Source organism: Oryzias latipes, chromosome 12, assembly GCF_002234675.1.
Source record: "Oryzias latipes chromosome 12, ASM223467v1".
Classification (NCBI taxonomy): domain Eukaryota; kingdom Metazoa; phylum Chordata; class Actinopteri; order Beloniformes; family Adrianichthyidae; genus Oryzias; species Oryzias latipes.
This window is the reverse complement of record NC_019870.2, coordinates 7,657,016-7,674,932: the sequence shown is the minus strand read 5'-3', so window position 1 is coordinate 7,674,932 and position 17,917 is coordinate 7,657,016. Positions and strand designations below refer to the sequence as shown.

Genomic DNA, 17,917 nt, shown 5'->3' with positions numbered 1-17,917 from the left:
ATATTAAATTACTTTGCGGCGAGTTGTACTGACTGAGCCATGTAGGTCCCTTTTTTCAGTTCTCTACTCACATTTCAGTTTCACAATTTTGCACTTTCTGACTTCTGGGAATTAAATCCAGAGTTTTTTTTGGGGTGACAGTCACTCTGTTAATATTTCCCAAAAGAAAACTTGCTTTAAAAATAAAAATAAATGAAAAAGTTTAGAAGTCTGACGTCTAAGTCAGGAATATTGGGATTTACTTTTGGAAACTTTCTCATAAAACACGATGACAGATAAGTGTTTGCTAATATGATAGGCTACCATCTTGACAAAATGTTGTTGAGAAAAACTTGTTTTCTAAGTTTAATATTTTTGCAACATAAAAGAACAATAAAAAGTATCTCACATGGCAGAATTTAAAATTTTTTTTTAATCAAAAACACCCATTAACTCAGTTGGTAGTGAAACAGGTCAATCAAGTTAATCAGAACGTAACAATAGGGGTCTCTGAAAAAATTGTCTTTAGAATTATTTTTCCCCTTAAAAATGATAAGTTTAGGCCAATATTTTTATTTTATTTTTCTGCTTTTCAATCAGATTTGTCGACTGGGTGCCTAATAATTGCTTTAAAGAGCAGCTTTGGTCCACTCAACGGAAAAAAATCCCCATATATATTAATTATCTGTGAGCACTCAAAGCAACCCACTGCAGAGAAAAACCAAATGTTCTCTTAAACTGTAAAAACCAGACAGCATTTGAAAGTCCAGACAGCGAAAAGCTGGAACACGGGTTCAGGGAAAAGGTTCCAGAGATATCCATCCACAGAAATATCACGTCAGACCTTCTGATGAGTCCGATTTTTACAGAGCAAAGCTAATTTAATTTTCTATTTTATTTAAATAATCCATTCTTTTCTTTCAGCAAATCCATTACGACCCAAATGTGGATTCTGCTTTGTTTTTCCATAAACCTGCTTGATGCTTCAACAAACAGAGACTCTTTGATCTTCACTTTTCAAAATCATTTCAGAGCTTTAAGACATATTGATTGTGCACTTTAAAGCTTCCTTTATCTTCGCTTCAAACATCTATAGTTTTCCACATCCTGCCCGCTTCCTTTTATTTATTTATGTTCCACAAAGCACACAGGATTACAAAATATCTGGCTTTTTCGTGTAAGCCGAATCGTTTCTCCTCTTTCTCTTTTTCCCCCAACACGATTAGACATTACTTTTCTCTGCAAGCATGCAATTTACATCACTGCTGGCCAAGGGTAAACATGCAGAGGCAAAGAAGTTTAAGCAAACCTCCAGTGCAGGTAATGATGCATAATGTGGCATTATTGACAAAAAATAATAAGCTGTGGAACAGAAAACTTGAGCTGGAATCAAAGAAAATGTTTTGTTAGCCATGTAGTTGCTGACAGCACCCAATTATCTGTACTTGTGGAGAAGTCAAAGCCCAGCAGACCCCACTAAATTGATATATATGTTTTTATATAGCAGCATCTATGACTAACGTGCTGACTCGGACTAAAGGCGTCAGAATATGGACTCCCACCGGAGGGTCATGTAGAGTTAAATAGATTTAAGGTGGTGCAGGAGCTGCAGGGGGATTTTTCCGTTCAACACTGGGATCTGCTTAATATACGGTTCCCTTCACATAAAATAAATCTAAGGAAAATGGAAGAATAATAGATTCTATTGAAATGTGTTTCTTTGGCAATGCACCTGCACCGACAGCATCTTTGAACTGAATGGTAGAAGGATGCGCAGAGCCATGCTCGTCTTTTCTTTTCACGAGAGCTTGGAGGGTTTTTTAAAAGCATTATTTTATTTATGAAACACTGTTGAAAGCACACAAGCGGAGACAAGGTACCAGATCGTAAGGAGACAGTGATGGGTATTAAAAAAGTGACATGAAAGCAAAAAATTAAGAAAAAAAAAGGATTGCAAGAAAGAATTAAGATCTACTCTCCACCAGCTGTAATTTGTGGATTTTGAATAGAAATGCAGATTTCTTTTCCTTACCATTAAAATATATAATTCAGAATAAAGACAGTTTGCACAATTTCTTATTCTTATTCGTTATTTCTCGTTCTTATAGTTTAGTAGATAATAGTTTTAACATTCATTTAATTTTCCCTCATATATATAAATATATATCTATATGTATATATATCTATATCTATGTATATATAGATATATACATGCAGTGGTGGACAAAATTGTTGGTACCCCTCAGTTAAAGAAAGAAAGTCCACATTGCTCACTGAAATGACTTGAAACGTTCAAAAGTAACAATAAATAATAATTTATTGAAAATTAAATAATCAGTTTAAGTTTTTGATTGACAGAATTATTGAAAAAAAACAAACTAAAGAAATAGGGCTGGACAAAAATGATGGTACCTCCATAAAATACTGAGAACTAATTGTCCAGGGGGTCATGATGAACTCAGGTGTGTCCTTTAATTGACATCACAGCTGTTTTCATACCCATAATCAGTCAGTCTGCCTATTTAAAGGGAGACAAATATTCACGTTGCTGTTTGGTGAAAAGGTGTGTACCACACAGAACATGGACAACAGAAAACCAAGGAGAGAATTGCCCAGGACATTAGAAACAAAATCATAGACAAACATCGTAAAGGTAAAGGTTATAAAACCATCTCTAAGCAGCTTGAAGTTCCTGTGACGACAGTGGCACATATTATTCAGAAGTTTAACACCCACGGGACAGTAGCCAACCTCCCTGAACGTGGCTGAAAGAGGAAAATTGATGACAAATTGAGGAGACGGATAGTTGGAAATGTATCCAAAGGGCCCAGAACAACCTCCAAAGATGTTAAAGGTGAACTCCTAGATCAAGGTACATCAGTGTCAGATCGGACCATCCCTCGTTGTTTGAGCCAGAGTGAACTTCATGGGAGACGACCAAGGAGGACACCATTGTTGAAAGGAAATCATGAAAAAGTGAGACTGGAATTTGCAAAAATGCTTCTTGACAAGCCACAAAGCTTCTGGGAAAATGTCCTTTGGACAGATGAGACAAAACTGGAGCTTTTTGGTAAGGCACATCAGCTCTATGAAACATAAAACCAAAAGAACACTGTCCCTACTGTGAAACATTGAGGAGGCACAGTTCTGTTTTGGGGCTGCTTTGCTGCATCTGACACAGGGTGTCTTGAAGTTGTACAAGGTAAAATGAAATCTAAAGATCATCAAGGCATTCTGGATAGAAATGTGCTGCCTAGTGTCAGAAAGCTTGGTCTCAGTCGCAGGTCATTGGTCTTCCAACAGGGCAACGATCAAAACACACAGCCAAAAACCCCCAAGAATGGCTAAGAGAAAAGCGTTGGACTATTCTGAAGTGGCCTTCTATGAGCCCAGATCTGAATCCCATTAAACATCTGTGGAAGGAGCTGAAACATGCCATTTGGAGAAGACACCCGTTAAACCTGAGACAACTGGAGCAGTTTGCTCATGAGGAGTGGGCCAAAATACCTGTGGACAGGAGCAGAAGGCTCATTGACAAATACAGAAGCCGTTTAACTGCAGTGATTGCCTCAAAAGATTGTGCAACAAAATATTAAGTTATGGGTACCATCGTTTTTGTCCAGGCACATTTCATTAGTTTGTTTTTATAAATAATTCTGTTAATAAACAACTATTGGCTGATTTTGATTATTTAATTTTCAATAAATTTTAATGTATTGTTACTTTAGACCAGGGGTGTCAAACTCATTTTCACTGAGAGACACATCAGCATAGTGTCTGTCCTCAAAGGGCCAGATATAATTTATAGATGTAACTAAATGTAATGAAAAATAAATGTAACTACTCCTTAATGTAAAATTACTCATTAATCTATGTATTATAACTTTTTAAAGTGACATTTACAGTTGCATAGAAACATATGTTTGCTTGTTACTCTAGCATAAATCCTTTTACATTTGATTCTGTCAGGTTAGGTTATATGGACAGTGTTTAAATCCTAATGTATAGTTGCCCAATCCCATATTTCAAGTCCAATTCCCCCTAGATGTGAATATATGCACACTAATTTTTTATTTTATTTTAAGAAATTAAAAACTTTTATGCCCTCGCGGGCCACATAAAATGACATGGAGGGCCACATTTGGCCCCCGGGCCTCGAGTTTGACACATGTGCTTTAGACGGTTTCAAGTCATTTCAGTGAGCATTGTGGACTTTCTTTCTTTAACTAAAGAGTACCAACAATTTTGTCCACCACTGTATAAATATATATACAAGCGAAATGAAGAAGTAACATACTCAGCTAAACGCTGTCACTAACCAAACAAGATAAAGTTTTAAAATAAGCAGACTCTTTAAAGACCCAAATGACAATATTCATCTACTCCTAATTCACAAAAATTTGCATATCAAAATACTCAGAAACGCAATTGTGAGCTTAATTTTCTTAATATATGTCCTCCTTCATCAGAAAAATGTCACAAGAACCTGTTAAAAATATGGTCTTTAATGTTTGAGTTCCTGTGGTGGAAAAAAGCTGCAAGCCGATAAATAACAGCAGATAAAACATTTACTTTATTTAATTTTTTTTTTTACCTCCTGCTTTACTTTAATTAGCTTAGGGAGGGTTGAATGCTTTGGCAATTTTCCCATTAGGAAATTTGTGGACAATGTGTGGCTATATAAGAACTCAAGGATAAGCAGTTTCTGAGCAACTAATTAATGGATGTTGGATGCAGCTTCTGTGGTTGTTGTCATTTGAGCCACAGGTGATCAGATGTCTCGCAGAACCCTGAACCTGAAGCTGAGCATTGAAGGTTTGTGTGCCACTTCTTACAAAAATACAAAAACTAAACAGAAAAAATAAATAAATAAAAAATACCCCCAGGGTATGAAAGGTAGAATGTCCCTGTGAAATCAGGGTGCACATATTTCTTTGAGCCATTTGACATGGGAGTGAGTATAGACTTAATTGAATAGAAAGCCCCAAGTGGCTATTCAGTGAACTGCATCTTACCCCAGTTACTCTTGTTTCTAAACAAGCTTCAACATGGAAGTCAAAAGGTTGGACAAACATTTCCAGCTAATTAATCTTTCCTCTGTGAGGTCAGTATAGATTAAGATGAATTTTAATTACTTCCTATATGAATATAAGCGCTCGAGCTCTTGATGCCTTGTCTTTGTCTCAAGCTGTTGAACGTAAACATTTCCTTTGGTGCATTGCAAAAACAGACGGAAAAACACATCAGGCTTGGATCATCTTGTAATTAGTGCGTGTGGTCACTGTTGCTGCTGTCAGCCTAATTTATGCAGCTCGAAGGCACACAGAGAGGCAGTCAAACACAGTGTGAGGCACAAATCAAGAGTGGGAATAAATTCAATGTGGCAGCACAGTCAAAAGCCTCTGAGGCACTGATATTAACACTGGTGGGCAGGTGGGAGTGGAACGGTCTGCTCACCAGTTGCTGTGCAGGACTGACAGCTAACCCCTCAACAGTGTTTTTCTCACACACAAGCAAATTTCTGATGGTGGCGTCATTTGCATTCATGGCTGTGCACTGCGGCACACCAAACAAAACAGATGCACATGCCTACACAGGGAGAAAAAAAAATCAATATCAGCCTGCGTATGAAGGGTTTTACCTCCAAAGTGTTTTATTTTGCTAGCGTCAGGCAGCCGCTCTCTTGCCGCCTTTACGTCAACATGTGCTCCTGTGTCAGAATGAAAACGGCTTTAATTGCTCCAGGATTCAGTGTTTGCACATAACGCACGTTGAAGTTTTCGCCTTTGTGACATCTGTCTCCCAACATGAAGGCAGATGCTGTCAGAGGCGTTTTCTGCTCAAATGTTTGAACACGAGACTTTAAATGCCCGGGCTCAGAGGATAAGAACAAGCTGACGTCTGCTGATCCCAGAGACGGCGGCATTTCATGTTAACAAAAGGCCAGTTTGTATAAGAGGGTCTGCAACCAGTGCAGGAGGCTGAATTTTTCACATTTTGGTGAACTTCAAACCCCTTTTAATGTTTTTACCTTCCTTTTACTAGCAAAAGAATCCTGCAGTTCTTTGCAAAAATGTACAACTTTATCATGATAAGTAAAGTTTTTTTGGGATGGAATCATTTTGAAGGATTGACAACAATCCTTCACACAGAAGGAAAATGTATTTCATGTTGTTTGGAAATTATTTTGTGGGCATTTCTATAAAGAAATGATCATTTTTTAGATCACTGCTGAGTCTTTGGTGTTAAATCATACAAATATCTGATGTTTTTTCCATCAATCACCAGCTGGAGGACAACAAGGTACGGTGGCACTGAAGTCAAAATCACATTGACATATCACTCAAGGTAAAATCATATTAAAAACAAAAATACAATAAAAAAAGTAAAGCAAATAACAAAAAAGCAGCGTTACATTTTAGAAAACAAAATATAATTAAAAAAAACAATAAAAATGAAAAATTTTGAAAAACAAAAGTAATTTCCAGAAATCAAAATGAAATGGTAAAAAATGACAAAATAAATGACACACAGAAAAGGTAGCTATTATAGGACGTCATTGATTGGATGATAACATTCGTTCACCTTTCAATTCATTGGAAGTTATTTGGCATGACAACATCATCCGACAGACCATATTTCTTTAAGCTTCTGGTCGCAGCCACTGTAAAGGTTTGGTAATTGATCAACTAATTGGTTCGGGCAAAACATCCTTTCGCTTTCCGTTTTCTTCAAAACTGTCATTATTTAATCTGTGATGTCCCATAATATCTACTTTTTCTGGTTTCTTTATTTGTTTTATGTTTTAACATTACATTTAGATTGCTAAAAATATGTTTGTTTGTTTTTTCAGATGGGGTAGTTTTGTATTTTACTTTCTGGAATTTTGTTTTGATTTCTAAAATGTAATGCTTCTTTTTTAGTACTGGTTTTCTCATTTTTCTTAATTTAAGTGATTTTTATGTTTTTGCATTGAGTGATTTGTTGCACTTTAGGGCCACCGTACTTCCTTGATTTTGAACCATAAAACAACTGAAATGATTATCATTTTGTCTTTTTTTAACAACAATTTTCTTAGCTTGAGCATACAGAATATATTAATAAATTCTTATCAAAAGACAGCAGTTGTGTTTCATGTGTTACTAAAGAACTTGTTTTATTTTCATATCAAATCACAGCAGTGTATGCCTTGACACGCAGTGTGTGTGTTTGTGTGTGTGGACTGGAGTGAATCACATCTTTATTAAGGAATCTACAGGGAGACATATTGGTAACTTCAACCGCTGACACCCAATATAAAACAGACAAAGTGAGTCAGAGCTCTGCTTATGCTGGTCTTATTAGGGAGGCCATGCTTTGGATCAATATTTCCTGTTTGAGTCCAGACTTTGTTCAAATGTTGTCCAGTGGAGGTCAAGTTTTTATGAGACAGTAATACCCAGAGAAAGAAGATTGCTATTTTCTGTTTTTCTGTCACAATAACATGGGCTGTGGTCTTCACAGTAGGAAATAAAAAAGAATAGCTCCTGTTTTTGAATTTGTATTCAGTAAATTATATGTAAAGAACTATTGAAATGTTTCTTAAAAAAGTATTTAGCCACTGTTTGAGTAAAAGTTCTCTTACTATATAGACTATTTTTGGAGTTTACTCCTTCCTTTTTCACATTTCTGTATTATGACAGAATAACCCTTCAAAATTTTATTTTTGAAAGCTGCAAGACCAAGAAACATTAGAAAAAAAAGGTCAAATAAAATTTACTTTGCTAAATTCAACTGAATTAAGTGGCCACATGTTTTTTATTAGGCTTCATACACTGAAACTTTTGTTTGATTTTTTTATTTTTGGTTTCTAAAATTGTAATTCTGTAAAGTAAGGGATTACGTTTAAAAAAACAACAACAGTGTCTTTTACAGTTTGGAAGTACAGTATGAAATTAAACACAGATGGAAAAATAAAGAACAATTAAATGAGCTTGGCATCCTTACAAATATTTGATTATTAAAAAACACATTTTCTTCACCTCTCTCACTATCACATTGGCCCTAATAGCTTTGTTGTTGTTTTTCCATCACATTTTCATCTTCAGGGTTTTTTGTGTTGAAGCCCCCAATTCTAAAGCTCTTCATTCAATTGGCTTTAATGACTCACAAAAATGTACATTACATTACATCACCCCTATTTACCCATAATACTCGCACATAATGGGGATTGCAAAAAAACCTGCAGATATTTTTACCTATGCTCCTTCCACTTACATACTGAAAGTCCAAAGTTTCTGTTCTGTGTTTTTTGTTATCGGGCAAAAAAACGTATTTTCATATAACTCCGCCCCCCCAGCAAAGTTGCCCACATTCTCATGGAAAACAAACCAAAAGAACGATTTGAGAAAGATTGGAATGACAGCTGCTGTCGTCCAGTGGGACAATCAAATTTCACAAAATAATAATTTCTGCAATGTTGCTGTCAGCAATGTACTATATGTTTCAAAAATGCTTCTGTTATGTTACAGATCAGAGCAAAACATCAATTTTCTGTTGAAGGTACAGCCTGTTTTGGTTTTTAAACGTTATATAAATGTATGAGTTTACTGTATGTATATCCTTGTGTGTAATCCTTTCTTTTTTCTAATTATCATTCTCAGAGAGAGATTATGTTAACGTTTCTATTGTATTCTATATTGTTCTGTTCTGTTCTTTTCTATAAATTCATGGCCATTTTTGGAATAGAAATGCAGTTTAAAAGAGGGATTCCATTAGGGAATCCGATAAGAATTTTATAGATTAGTTTTAACAAAAAACTGTTAAACAAGACAAACTTAAAAATAGTTTGATACAAACATTTAAAGCAATATAAAACACAATCCAGACGAGCCTAAGAATAAACAAAGTGTTCTATTTTAACAATAAAATGTCAAACAAATGCCTTCCTATTGAAAGAAAACTCAAGCAAACCAGACCTAACAACATTTCTTAACAAAGGCTGACACTTTGTCTGCACCCCACAGATGCTGTGGGGTATCTGTTGTCAAGTCTGACAATGTGGAGAAGTCAAACTAAAAAAATAAATAAAATAAATAAAGACCACCTCATTTCAAACATCTTCAGCGAAGCAGCATTTTATTCAGTAAAATAATTGACAGTAATCCTTTCCAGCATGAGTCAGCTTGCTGCAGGTCAGTTCCTGGAGGGCCGTATGGTGTTTATTAGTTGTGGATGGTGAAAAATTAATGAGAGCTTAATAAGCTCATAGATATCATCGCACATAACCTCAGGTTGCCAAAGAACTTAATTTTATATCTTTTGTTTCTGTCATTTTTTTTTAAAGAAAAGAAGCAAATGTTTGTACATACATAAGAAAAAAAGGCCAAACAGTTTCAGCACCTTTTATATATAAAAAGTAAACTCATGGTTTTTTTTGTGGTTTATTAGGGCCAAAAACCTTTCCAGATAACAATACTTTTATTGTGAAAACACATTAAGATAGTTCAATGTAGTTTTATGTCTTAATGATCTGAACTTTTTCAAAAGCAGAGCAGCATCCAATATGCAGCATCCAATATGAAAGAGAAAAACACTGTAAAAAACTGCAAAAATTCATTCAGACAGTCAAGAATTGCTTACATAAAATAACTTCTCTTAAGCCACCAGGGGTTCCTTTCTGGCCACCAAGGACCCCAAAGCTTTGCTTAAAAAACATAATGTTACGTTTTAAAAACATACTAAAGTAATGTTTTAAAAACATAACTTAATTACACGCAACCGACGTACATATTTTTTTTACGTAAATCCAACATACTTCTTTTTTCAGTGTAGCTAAGAAGTTAAAACTCAAGTGGTCTGCAATTCCTTTTTTTTTTTTAACTTGTCGTGTCCAATAGCTGGGCAGACAGATGAGAACTGAAGGCCTCTTGTGTCGGACCTATTTTACTTTAACAACAGGGGTTATGAATCTTCTGACAAACCAGAGGTATGTCTGAATAAACCCCCTTTTGTAATCAAGGCCAAACTTTATTCGTTCTGATCGTTTTTAAAAATCTTTGGTGTTGGACCGGAAGGAAAAGGAAAGGAGGGGAGAAAAGAGAGGGAGAGTGATCAAAGGAGGGGGGGGGGTAAAACCATGAAGCGGCATAGAGCAACAAACTGCTGGATGTTTATCATTACGGTAAGGTTCAGATGTAATACAAATCCCAAAGGAGCTGGGTCCGTCCACACACACCCAAACGTTACAAACACACCTGTTAGTTGCAAAAATGTCCACAAGTCAACATGTTCGCAATACAGATAGTGTTCACACATGCACACTTATGCCTTCAAACCAATTAGTGTGAATTGTTTCATTCATTCAATCACGCAATCTATTAGTGCAAAGGTGAGCTAACACCTGTGCTCAGGTGAGTGTTTATGTTCTTCTAAAATGGATGGTGGAATGTGAAAAGAAGGAGGGAGAGTGACCAGCCACCCCCACACCAAGACCCCTGCCGCAGCAGCCGCAGCAGCCAGAAGCCCCCAACGCCACACGGCAGCAGGTAGAGAACAACCGCCCCCCGGGCGATCGCATCCGCCACCCAGGCCAGGGCCAGCAGGACCGCCGCGAGGCCCCCAGAGCCAGAGTAGGGAGTCATGGGGGGAAAGAGAGTGCAACCCCAGCCCAACCAGGAGAGCAGCCCCCCCGCAGCGCCAGGAGGGCCCAACGCCGGGCCCCACCCGACAGGGGCGCCCACAGCCCCAGACGAGCACCCCATCACCACCCAGGAGTTCTGGGCATCCCCCCGCCCCAACCCCAGGTACGAGCCAGGATCCCCCAAGGGAGACCCGCTCCGCGCTCCAGCCAGCCACCCACCAGGCCTACGGTTGGTCCAGAAAGGAGCAAGACAGGGGCCAGCCGCCCCCGCCCAGGAGGGGGGCACCCAGGGGAGAATGGGGCCCACGAGGGTTGTTGTAAATGTGGCCCGACCAGGCTCGGCCACTGTTGGAAATTTGGCAAGGCCCAGCACCCGGGGGCAAGGACCAGAACCCACCCCACAGGGACACAGTAGTCTGCAATTTAAAAACAAAATGGTCATGTGACATACAGGAACAGTTTTGCCAGTTTTTTTTTTCTTGTCTAAACCTCCTGCCTTGCAGCACTTTATGGTTTTCTCACATGCTCCCGCACTTATATGTCACATCAGTGTGTAGCCTCTGTCTGCTGGTCCTGATATGCAACTTGTGGCTTCTCCTCAAAATTAATTTGTCACTCATCCAATGTGCAGCTATCACAGACAAACCCACAACATGACTCTGGAGGTACAATCGCCAAGCAGGACTTCCTGCCATAGTGAGCTATCTGGAAGTACAGACTCAGCTGGCATCAACCTCTCACAGACCTCTGCAGGAACTCCAAATATAAGTCACAGCACACAATGAGTAATACTTTTAAAGGCGGACAGGCAAAACAAATGCGGTTTCAAAGCGGCAAACAGCATCGCATACGTCACTGCTGGAGAAGAACCGGCTGCGACCCGGGCTGGCCAAGCATGTCATGACTCATCAGCACCTCTCTGTTGTCTGTCCATGCCAACAGACGGAGAGAATAAAAGGAGGGAGGGGGGCCATAAAAAGGACAATCAATGGGGAAGATGAGGAGATGCTCAGACACAAAGAGAGCAGCACACAAACAAGTGCATGTTGGGTGAGACTCACCAGCTCAACTGAACCATAGTGTTTCCTGCTGAAGTCTCCACGCCTGCAGCCCAAGTCCTCAGAGGCAGAACTGTAACGAAAGCACATGGTCACACGGGCGGCCTGCGTAACCGACATCACATATCAAAGACAAAACAAAGAAATATGCCTATTTTTGCTTTCATCCCACTAATTCCACAATTTATTTACCCCCACCCCTTCTTGCTTTGCTTTTTTGTTGGTGGCTAACGGCGGCGCCATGACTTGCCAAGAGCAACCCGGTTCTGATTGAGAGTGCGCCCTGATTGAATTAAAGTGATGAATGGAGGCTTGCTGAGACAGCCGAATGCTACCACGAACAAGTGCACACCTATTAGAGTGACAATCCCAAGCACAAGCTCATACCAAACCCACTCCATGGCATCTCATGGGGATTTCTTAAAATATTTATTATATGTCATTACAAAATAAAACTCAATCATTTACTTATTGAGCACTTAGAAAGAAAAAAAAAGTTGTGCCTCAGACATGAAAAAAGAAATTTAATAACTATTTAATAACTTAAGTTACATTTAAGTTGTGCAAAATATACGAGTCTACATTTAAGTAGGATTTAAAAGCCAAAGAAATAAAGGTTTTTATCAAGGATCTAATACTATCTGAAACTTAGAAAGTCTTTGACCAGCTCGACCCTCAAAACATTCACACCCGAAAGCTTTCAGTCTGCATTCTGTTGGATCTTCTTGCTCCACCTGGGAAAAATGGAACTAAAAGCTCATTTAAAAAGGTGGGGCAGGCCCACACAGGGTTTCAAAATACATTTATAGTTCAAGATAGAGTCTGAAATGCACCTGCAGCCTTGGAGAGACGAAAACAGCTGTACACGTCTATTTAGAGTGCTGGTCAGGAGGGGAGTGGCTGCATTTTAGGAAGTTAAAGGTGACAAAATGGTATTTTTTGGAAAGTGTGGCATAAAAAAACAAAAGAGGTCCTCTAGTAGAAATCTGCAGCCCATAGGAAAGAGAAGCACATACAGATATGAAATATGAGATCATCGCAAGAAAATAACTTAAAAAAAAAAGAAAAGATTTTTCTTGTTTTATCTTAAAACAAAGTAAAGACAGCAACAGTTAAACAACGGTAAATTATATTTTAGAGTGATAATCATCCACTGAAATTACACTAGTACAATTTAAAAAATGTGAAGGCGTTGGTTCTTATGGCTTTAGCACAAAGCAATATTTTAAAAAGTTGACGCCAAAGCAACATACTTGGTTGACTTGAGTTTTAAAAAAACTGTTATATTTTGTTAGAATTCCACATATTTTACACATTCTTAAACTGAGCCTAAAAATCCTTATAAAGGTCAAATCCTATCAGTAATACTCCCACTTTGTGAAGCACATCACTGCAGAGAGAACCGAAATGTCATGCTGAAATTAGTTCTCCTTTTACATAATGAAAGACAAGGAAAGAAAAGCGAGTACACAAGAGCATTAAGAAGATTAAAAGTGAAGATAGAAAGCTGAGTAAGAAAAAAAAACACCTGTTGGTGTTGGTTTATGCAAACACCTCAAACACAAAGATGTAAAGTCATTCCTTCACAAGCGCCTCAACACAAAGATCACACCAAGAAAGCAGAGAAAGAAGTGAAATCTTGCAACAATGTGTGAAGGAAGAAATTCAGAAGACAAAAAAGCATATGGGACAGTTTTGTTGATATAATCCCAAATAGTTATCGCAAAGAAACTTGATATCTTAAGTGTTAGTGATGAATGTTGACCAATCTTTTGTGGAAAGTATATCACAAATTGACTAGTTTTTTAAGTTTCATACAAGTTGGAATTTGAATGTGGTGTTAAAATATAGAAACTATTTTAAGACTTCAGTCACATGCTCCTGTTTGGGGGGTTGACCTGTACAGGTACTGGGTTTTTTCGTGTCCGGGCCTGTGGCAGGTCGTAGAGAGGAGGGAGGCATCATAAGATGTGTCTTGCAGTTCTTTTGAGATTCAGGCAGACACCTTAAGTGAAGTCATGGAATGGACCATAGTCCTAATGTGAGTCACAAGCAATTATGACGGACGGGTGATGCTGTTGTACGATGCCCTTACGCCACCCTGCCCATAAGTAAGGTGCACTGGTCACTTAATGACCGCACGCAAATGCCGCATGCACAGGGTGTACAGGTGAAGTGCCCGTAGAATGCCTGTAGCACAAATTATGCTATGATTGTCTAATTTCCTCATCTCTAACTGGCAGGCTGCGTGCAAGGAGCACGCAACAACCAGAAAATTGAACAGCACTAATGTCCCCTTGCTAAGTGTGCAGGTCTGAGGAAAGGTTAAAAATCTGAAAAATCTGTACAATGTGTCTGCGTTTCACCCACTTCATCCTACGTGCTGTTTGTTTACTACAAACTGTCCCTGCAGCATGCTTGTAGAAGAAAAATTTGGATGACCATTTTTGCTTCACAGGCTCACTGAGCGGTCTACGACCTTGATATTTTGTGCGGGCCACCTCCATGCCTGTACAGGTTTGCCCATTTTTAACCAGCAGACAGCCCATATCCACCTGTAAGGGCAGTTGTGTCGAAAGCATAATGCAGTAGTAAATTTTAAACCAAGAACAAAAGCTTGAAACAAAGTTAAAACCGTTTTTAAATGGTTTAACATACACTAAAAACTTCCAAAATGACAATTCTTTTGTCTTTTTTTGTCCTTTTAGTCAGAAATAAAAATTACTGAATTGTAAAATACTACATCACCTGATAATTCATCTATTTCTGCAAGGATATATGTCTCAAATGAAGTCACTTCCATCTATATATTTATAGAAGCTGACATTTCTCTACTGGTTTTACATAATAATACTTAGGATAAAGGTGTTTTGGCGGAATTTCTGTTACTTTAATCCATTTCATTCAAAACACCTATATGTATTGGGAGTTGGGAAAAGGTGCAAGAGGAGCAGTGCAAAATAGCTAAATGTCTGGTTTTATGCTTCACTTAAACATATTTTACCACATTGTTTTCTATCTGTTTTCTATCAATAATACTTTCCCCTGGACATTTATCTACATTGCATGGCTTATTTGCTCCCAACCCCAGGTGACTAACAGTAGGACTGGATAGTCACTGCACCATAAAGCTGGTTTGTAGCTGTGACATTTACAACACGTTGAGGCCTCTCTGTCTGTTGCAACTTTATCCTGAAGGATATTGTCCTTCCATCAGATCCTATACCAGCCCTGAGGTCTCTGGCCACAGGCCAAGTCTATTTCTAAAAGGTGTTGCAGCCGTGAGCCCGACACCATGTGAAGAAACCTGCATTTAAGGTGCTTTTACTTGGAATCGTGTTTCTGTCTGTCCCCTTAAAGCTCACGACTTAGACTAAAGACAGAGTAACTAGGTAACTTAAGAAATTTGCCTCATGGCTCTGCTATCCCTTATTAACTGCAATCTTTAGTAGTTGTGCCAATCCAACACACCTTTGGCAACCACTCCTGCACTAAGACTAATGCTCCTTTATTTGAGGGGAGCACATTTTCTTTTGGACCAAACAATAGCTACAGATTTGCATTGAAGCTGCAGCTCACACTAGCAATAAGTGAACGCTGGAGGCCATCTTACCATGGTGCCACAAAAAACCATCTGCAAAAAGCACAAGTGTGACCTGTACCCAGCTGATGACTTATCACCATAGCAACACCTTGAAATAGGGCTTATTAAAATTACAAACAAAGTGGGACAGACAAAATGCAGTCCAACACATCTGAGGAGGTCTGACTCGATGCTGATTGTGCACTTTGTGCTGAGTATGCAGGGACCAGATATTACAGGGAAACAGCCCTCACACTCAGGATCCCAGAACACCTCCCACATGGCACTGAGATGCAGGTCCTCTCTCTAATTCCACAAACACATGCCTCCTCCTATAATAAAGGAGTAAACTGTGTTGTTGCTGTTTTTACATCTCCACTTTCTGTTTCCATTAAAACAAAACCAAATGTCTAGACAGAACCATTAACGGCAACATTCATGTGGATGTCAAAACAAACAAAGCCAAAGTTACATTTCTGGTTTCCTTTTGCAGAATGAATATATAGGAATTCAACCAAACAAAAATATAGTTTTAAACTTGTTGAAGTAGTTCTTAAAGTGCCACTCCAATTATCTTTTGAGCTACTTTAAAAGCGTTCCCATTCATTCATTCATTCATTCAGTCATCTTCAGCCGTTTTATCCCTTTCGGGGTCACGGGGCTGCCGGAGCTTATCCCCGCTACTTGTGGGCGAAGGTAGGGGACACCCTGGACAGTTCGCCAGTCTGTTGCAGACGATATCTGAGCTTCCCAATGGTCTTTTAATTATGATTTTGCTTTTGGCCAAAATAAATAAAAACCTGCATCGTTGTCTAGGACAGCGGTCTCCAACCCCAGGCCGTGGACCGGTACCGGTCTGTGGGTCATTTGGTACCGGGCCACACAGAAAGAATAAATAAATGCATTACTTCTATTTTATTTATTTCGGAATCTGAAAGATGTTTTATTTTTAAAAATTGCCCGGTTCTCTGTTACATCCATATATGTCACTCATGACGCAGGCCAAGGCGCTCTTCTCGGTCACGTGATAGTTTACCGCTAAAATCAAATCCAGGAGCTGGCAAAATGAGTAAAAACAAACGTCTTTGGAAAGTTTCTTTGCCAAGGGGAAATACCCAGCAAGGAGACAGAAGAGGAGCCTTTGACTTCCAAAAAAAAAAAAGGTACATTTAATAGACAGTACTTCTTTTTTGGACCATGAGTGTGGGAAGGGGTGAGGATGATGACACCTGTGCGATGTACAATGTCATGCGTGTCAGAATAAAAGCTCAGATATCGTCTTGGCCCGTCTCTGCTCCTCCTTCATTGTAGTATTGCTATAACATTCATCCGCCTATATTTGAAGGACCGGTGCGTGAAAGTTTTGTGTGACGCCATACCGCACCGTGGATTTAAAAAGGTTGCGGACCGCTGGTCTAGGACATAGTTTCTGCAGAGTGGCAGGAGTTCATCAGAAAGTTGCCTCTGAGTTGTGGGGGCGCTGTTGGGGCAGAGTAACCCCACCCCCTCTTCCCGTCTCCGTTGCCAAGAGGTCTCTATTAAAGCAGAGCAGGGAGCCCGCTCTGCATTTTTTTTGTCTGCTCCTGATTCTCGATTTGAATAAAGAAATACTAAGCTTAATCTTCCTTATACATGTCCTGCATCGTGATAAAATGCTACAAGAACATGTTAAAAGCACCAAAAACACCATTTTGATTGAAGTGGGTCTTTAAGGTTTGCACCCGGTTATGGATGCATCGCTTGAAAACAAAAACAAAAAAACAGAAAAGTCTAGTGCTGTAAATCTAACACATTCATGTCAACTATACATACAAAATGCATTTGTGAAAAATGGGAATACATAATTTGCTTTCAGAGAAATGATTTTCAATCCTTTATCATCTGTTAGAGTCAGAACAGGACCTGCACTTTTTTGTTTTGCGGGGTTTGTGGTTTCTGCATATTGCTTGCATGTGCAATTCTTGAAAGGGCTTTTTTGCTTTCTCCAAATCTTCCACCCTGCTTACATCTCTGCTAACTGTTACCTCTCTGGTGAGGTTTCACTGAAAGCAGAGTGAGGCTGTTAATACATAATTTGCACTCAGGGTATAAGGATGCATTTGAGTGTCCCTTCAACAGGATGTACCCATCAGCGCTTCCTTGCTCACTCTGTCCTCACCATCTCGCCTCACATCTTGTCCTCCTTTTTTTGTGCTCCATTTTTGCAGCTCAGCATCCTGGTCACACACCTTTACTCTAGGCATTTCAGGGGGGGGGGGGGGGGGGTCAAGGGACTGCAAGCTGGAGGAGGGCACTGACATGATTTACCACACACCTTTCCCACTAAGCCACTCTATCTAGAAGTTAATGTCCTTTGGGGGGTTCGTACAAGGTTTCCTGATAATCTTTCAAGTTGTTCTAATTGAAACTTAAAACTGTCAAGATTTTTTCTTTAACCTCAAATCTTGGCCCTAAAAAGCCCAAAGGCAAGAGCTGTTTCCAAACTGAAAAAGACTCCTTTTTGTGCAGTTTTTCTCTTTAAACCAAACTTTGTAAGCCAAGCAGCAAAAGTGCACATGGTGGTTTCTATCAGATCAAACAGGTAAAAAGTTTCAGCTGTGCTGACACCCAATTAAAGAACAAGAGAGATTAATGTGCTTTATGGCTGGTGAGGAGCCAACGGGGCTGCAGCTCCAA

The 17,917-nt window shown here is 39.0% G+C and overlaps 1 protein-coding gene across 6 annotated transcripts in view; it reads right to left on the bottom strand.

Annotated features, from left to right (window-relative positions):
• garnl3 (GTPase activating Rap/RanGAP domain like 3) overlaps positions 1–17,917 on the bottom strand; it is a 91,099-nt gene that overhangs the window by 47,124 nt on the left and 26,058 nt on the right. For all 6 annotated transcript variants that reach the window (XM_011481533.3, XM_011481532.3, XM_011481536.3 and 3 more), the window contains exon 2: positions 11,662–11,731. In XM_011481533.3, coding sequence (XP_011479835.1) covers positions 11,662–11,731 — 70 coding nt within the window. The remainder of the gene's footprint in view (positions 1–11,661; positions 11,732–17,917) is intronic.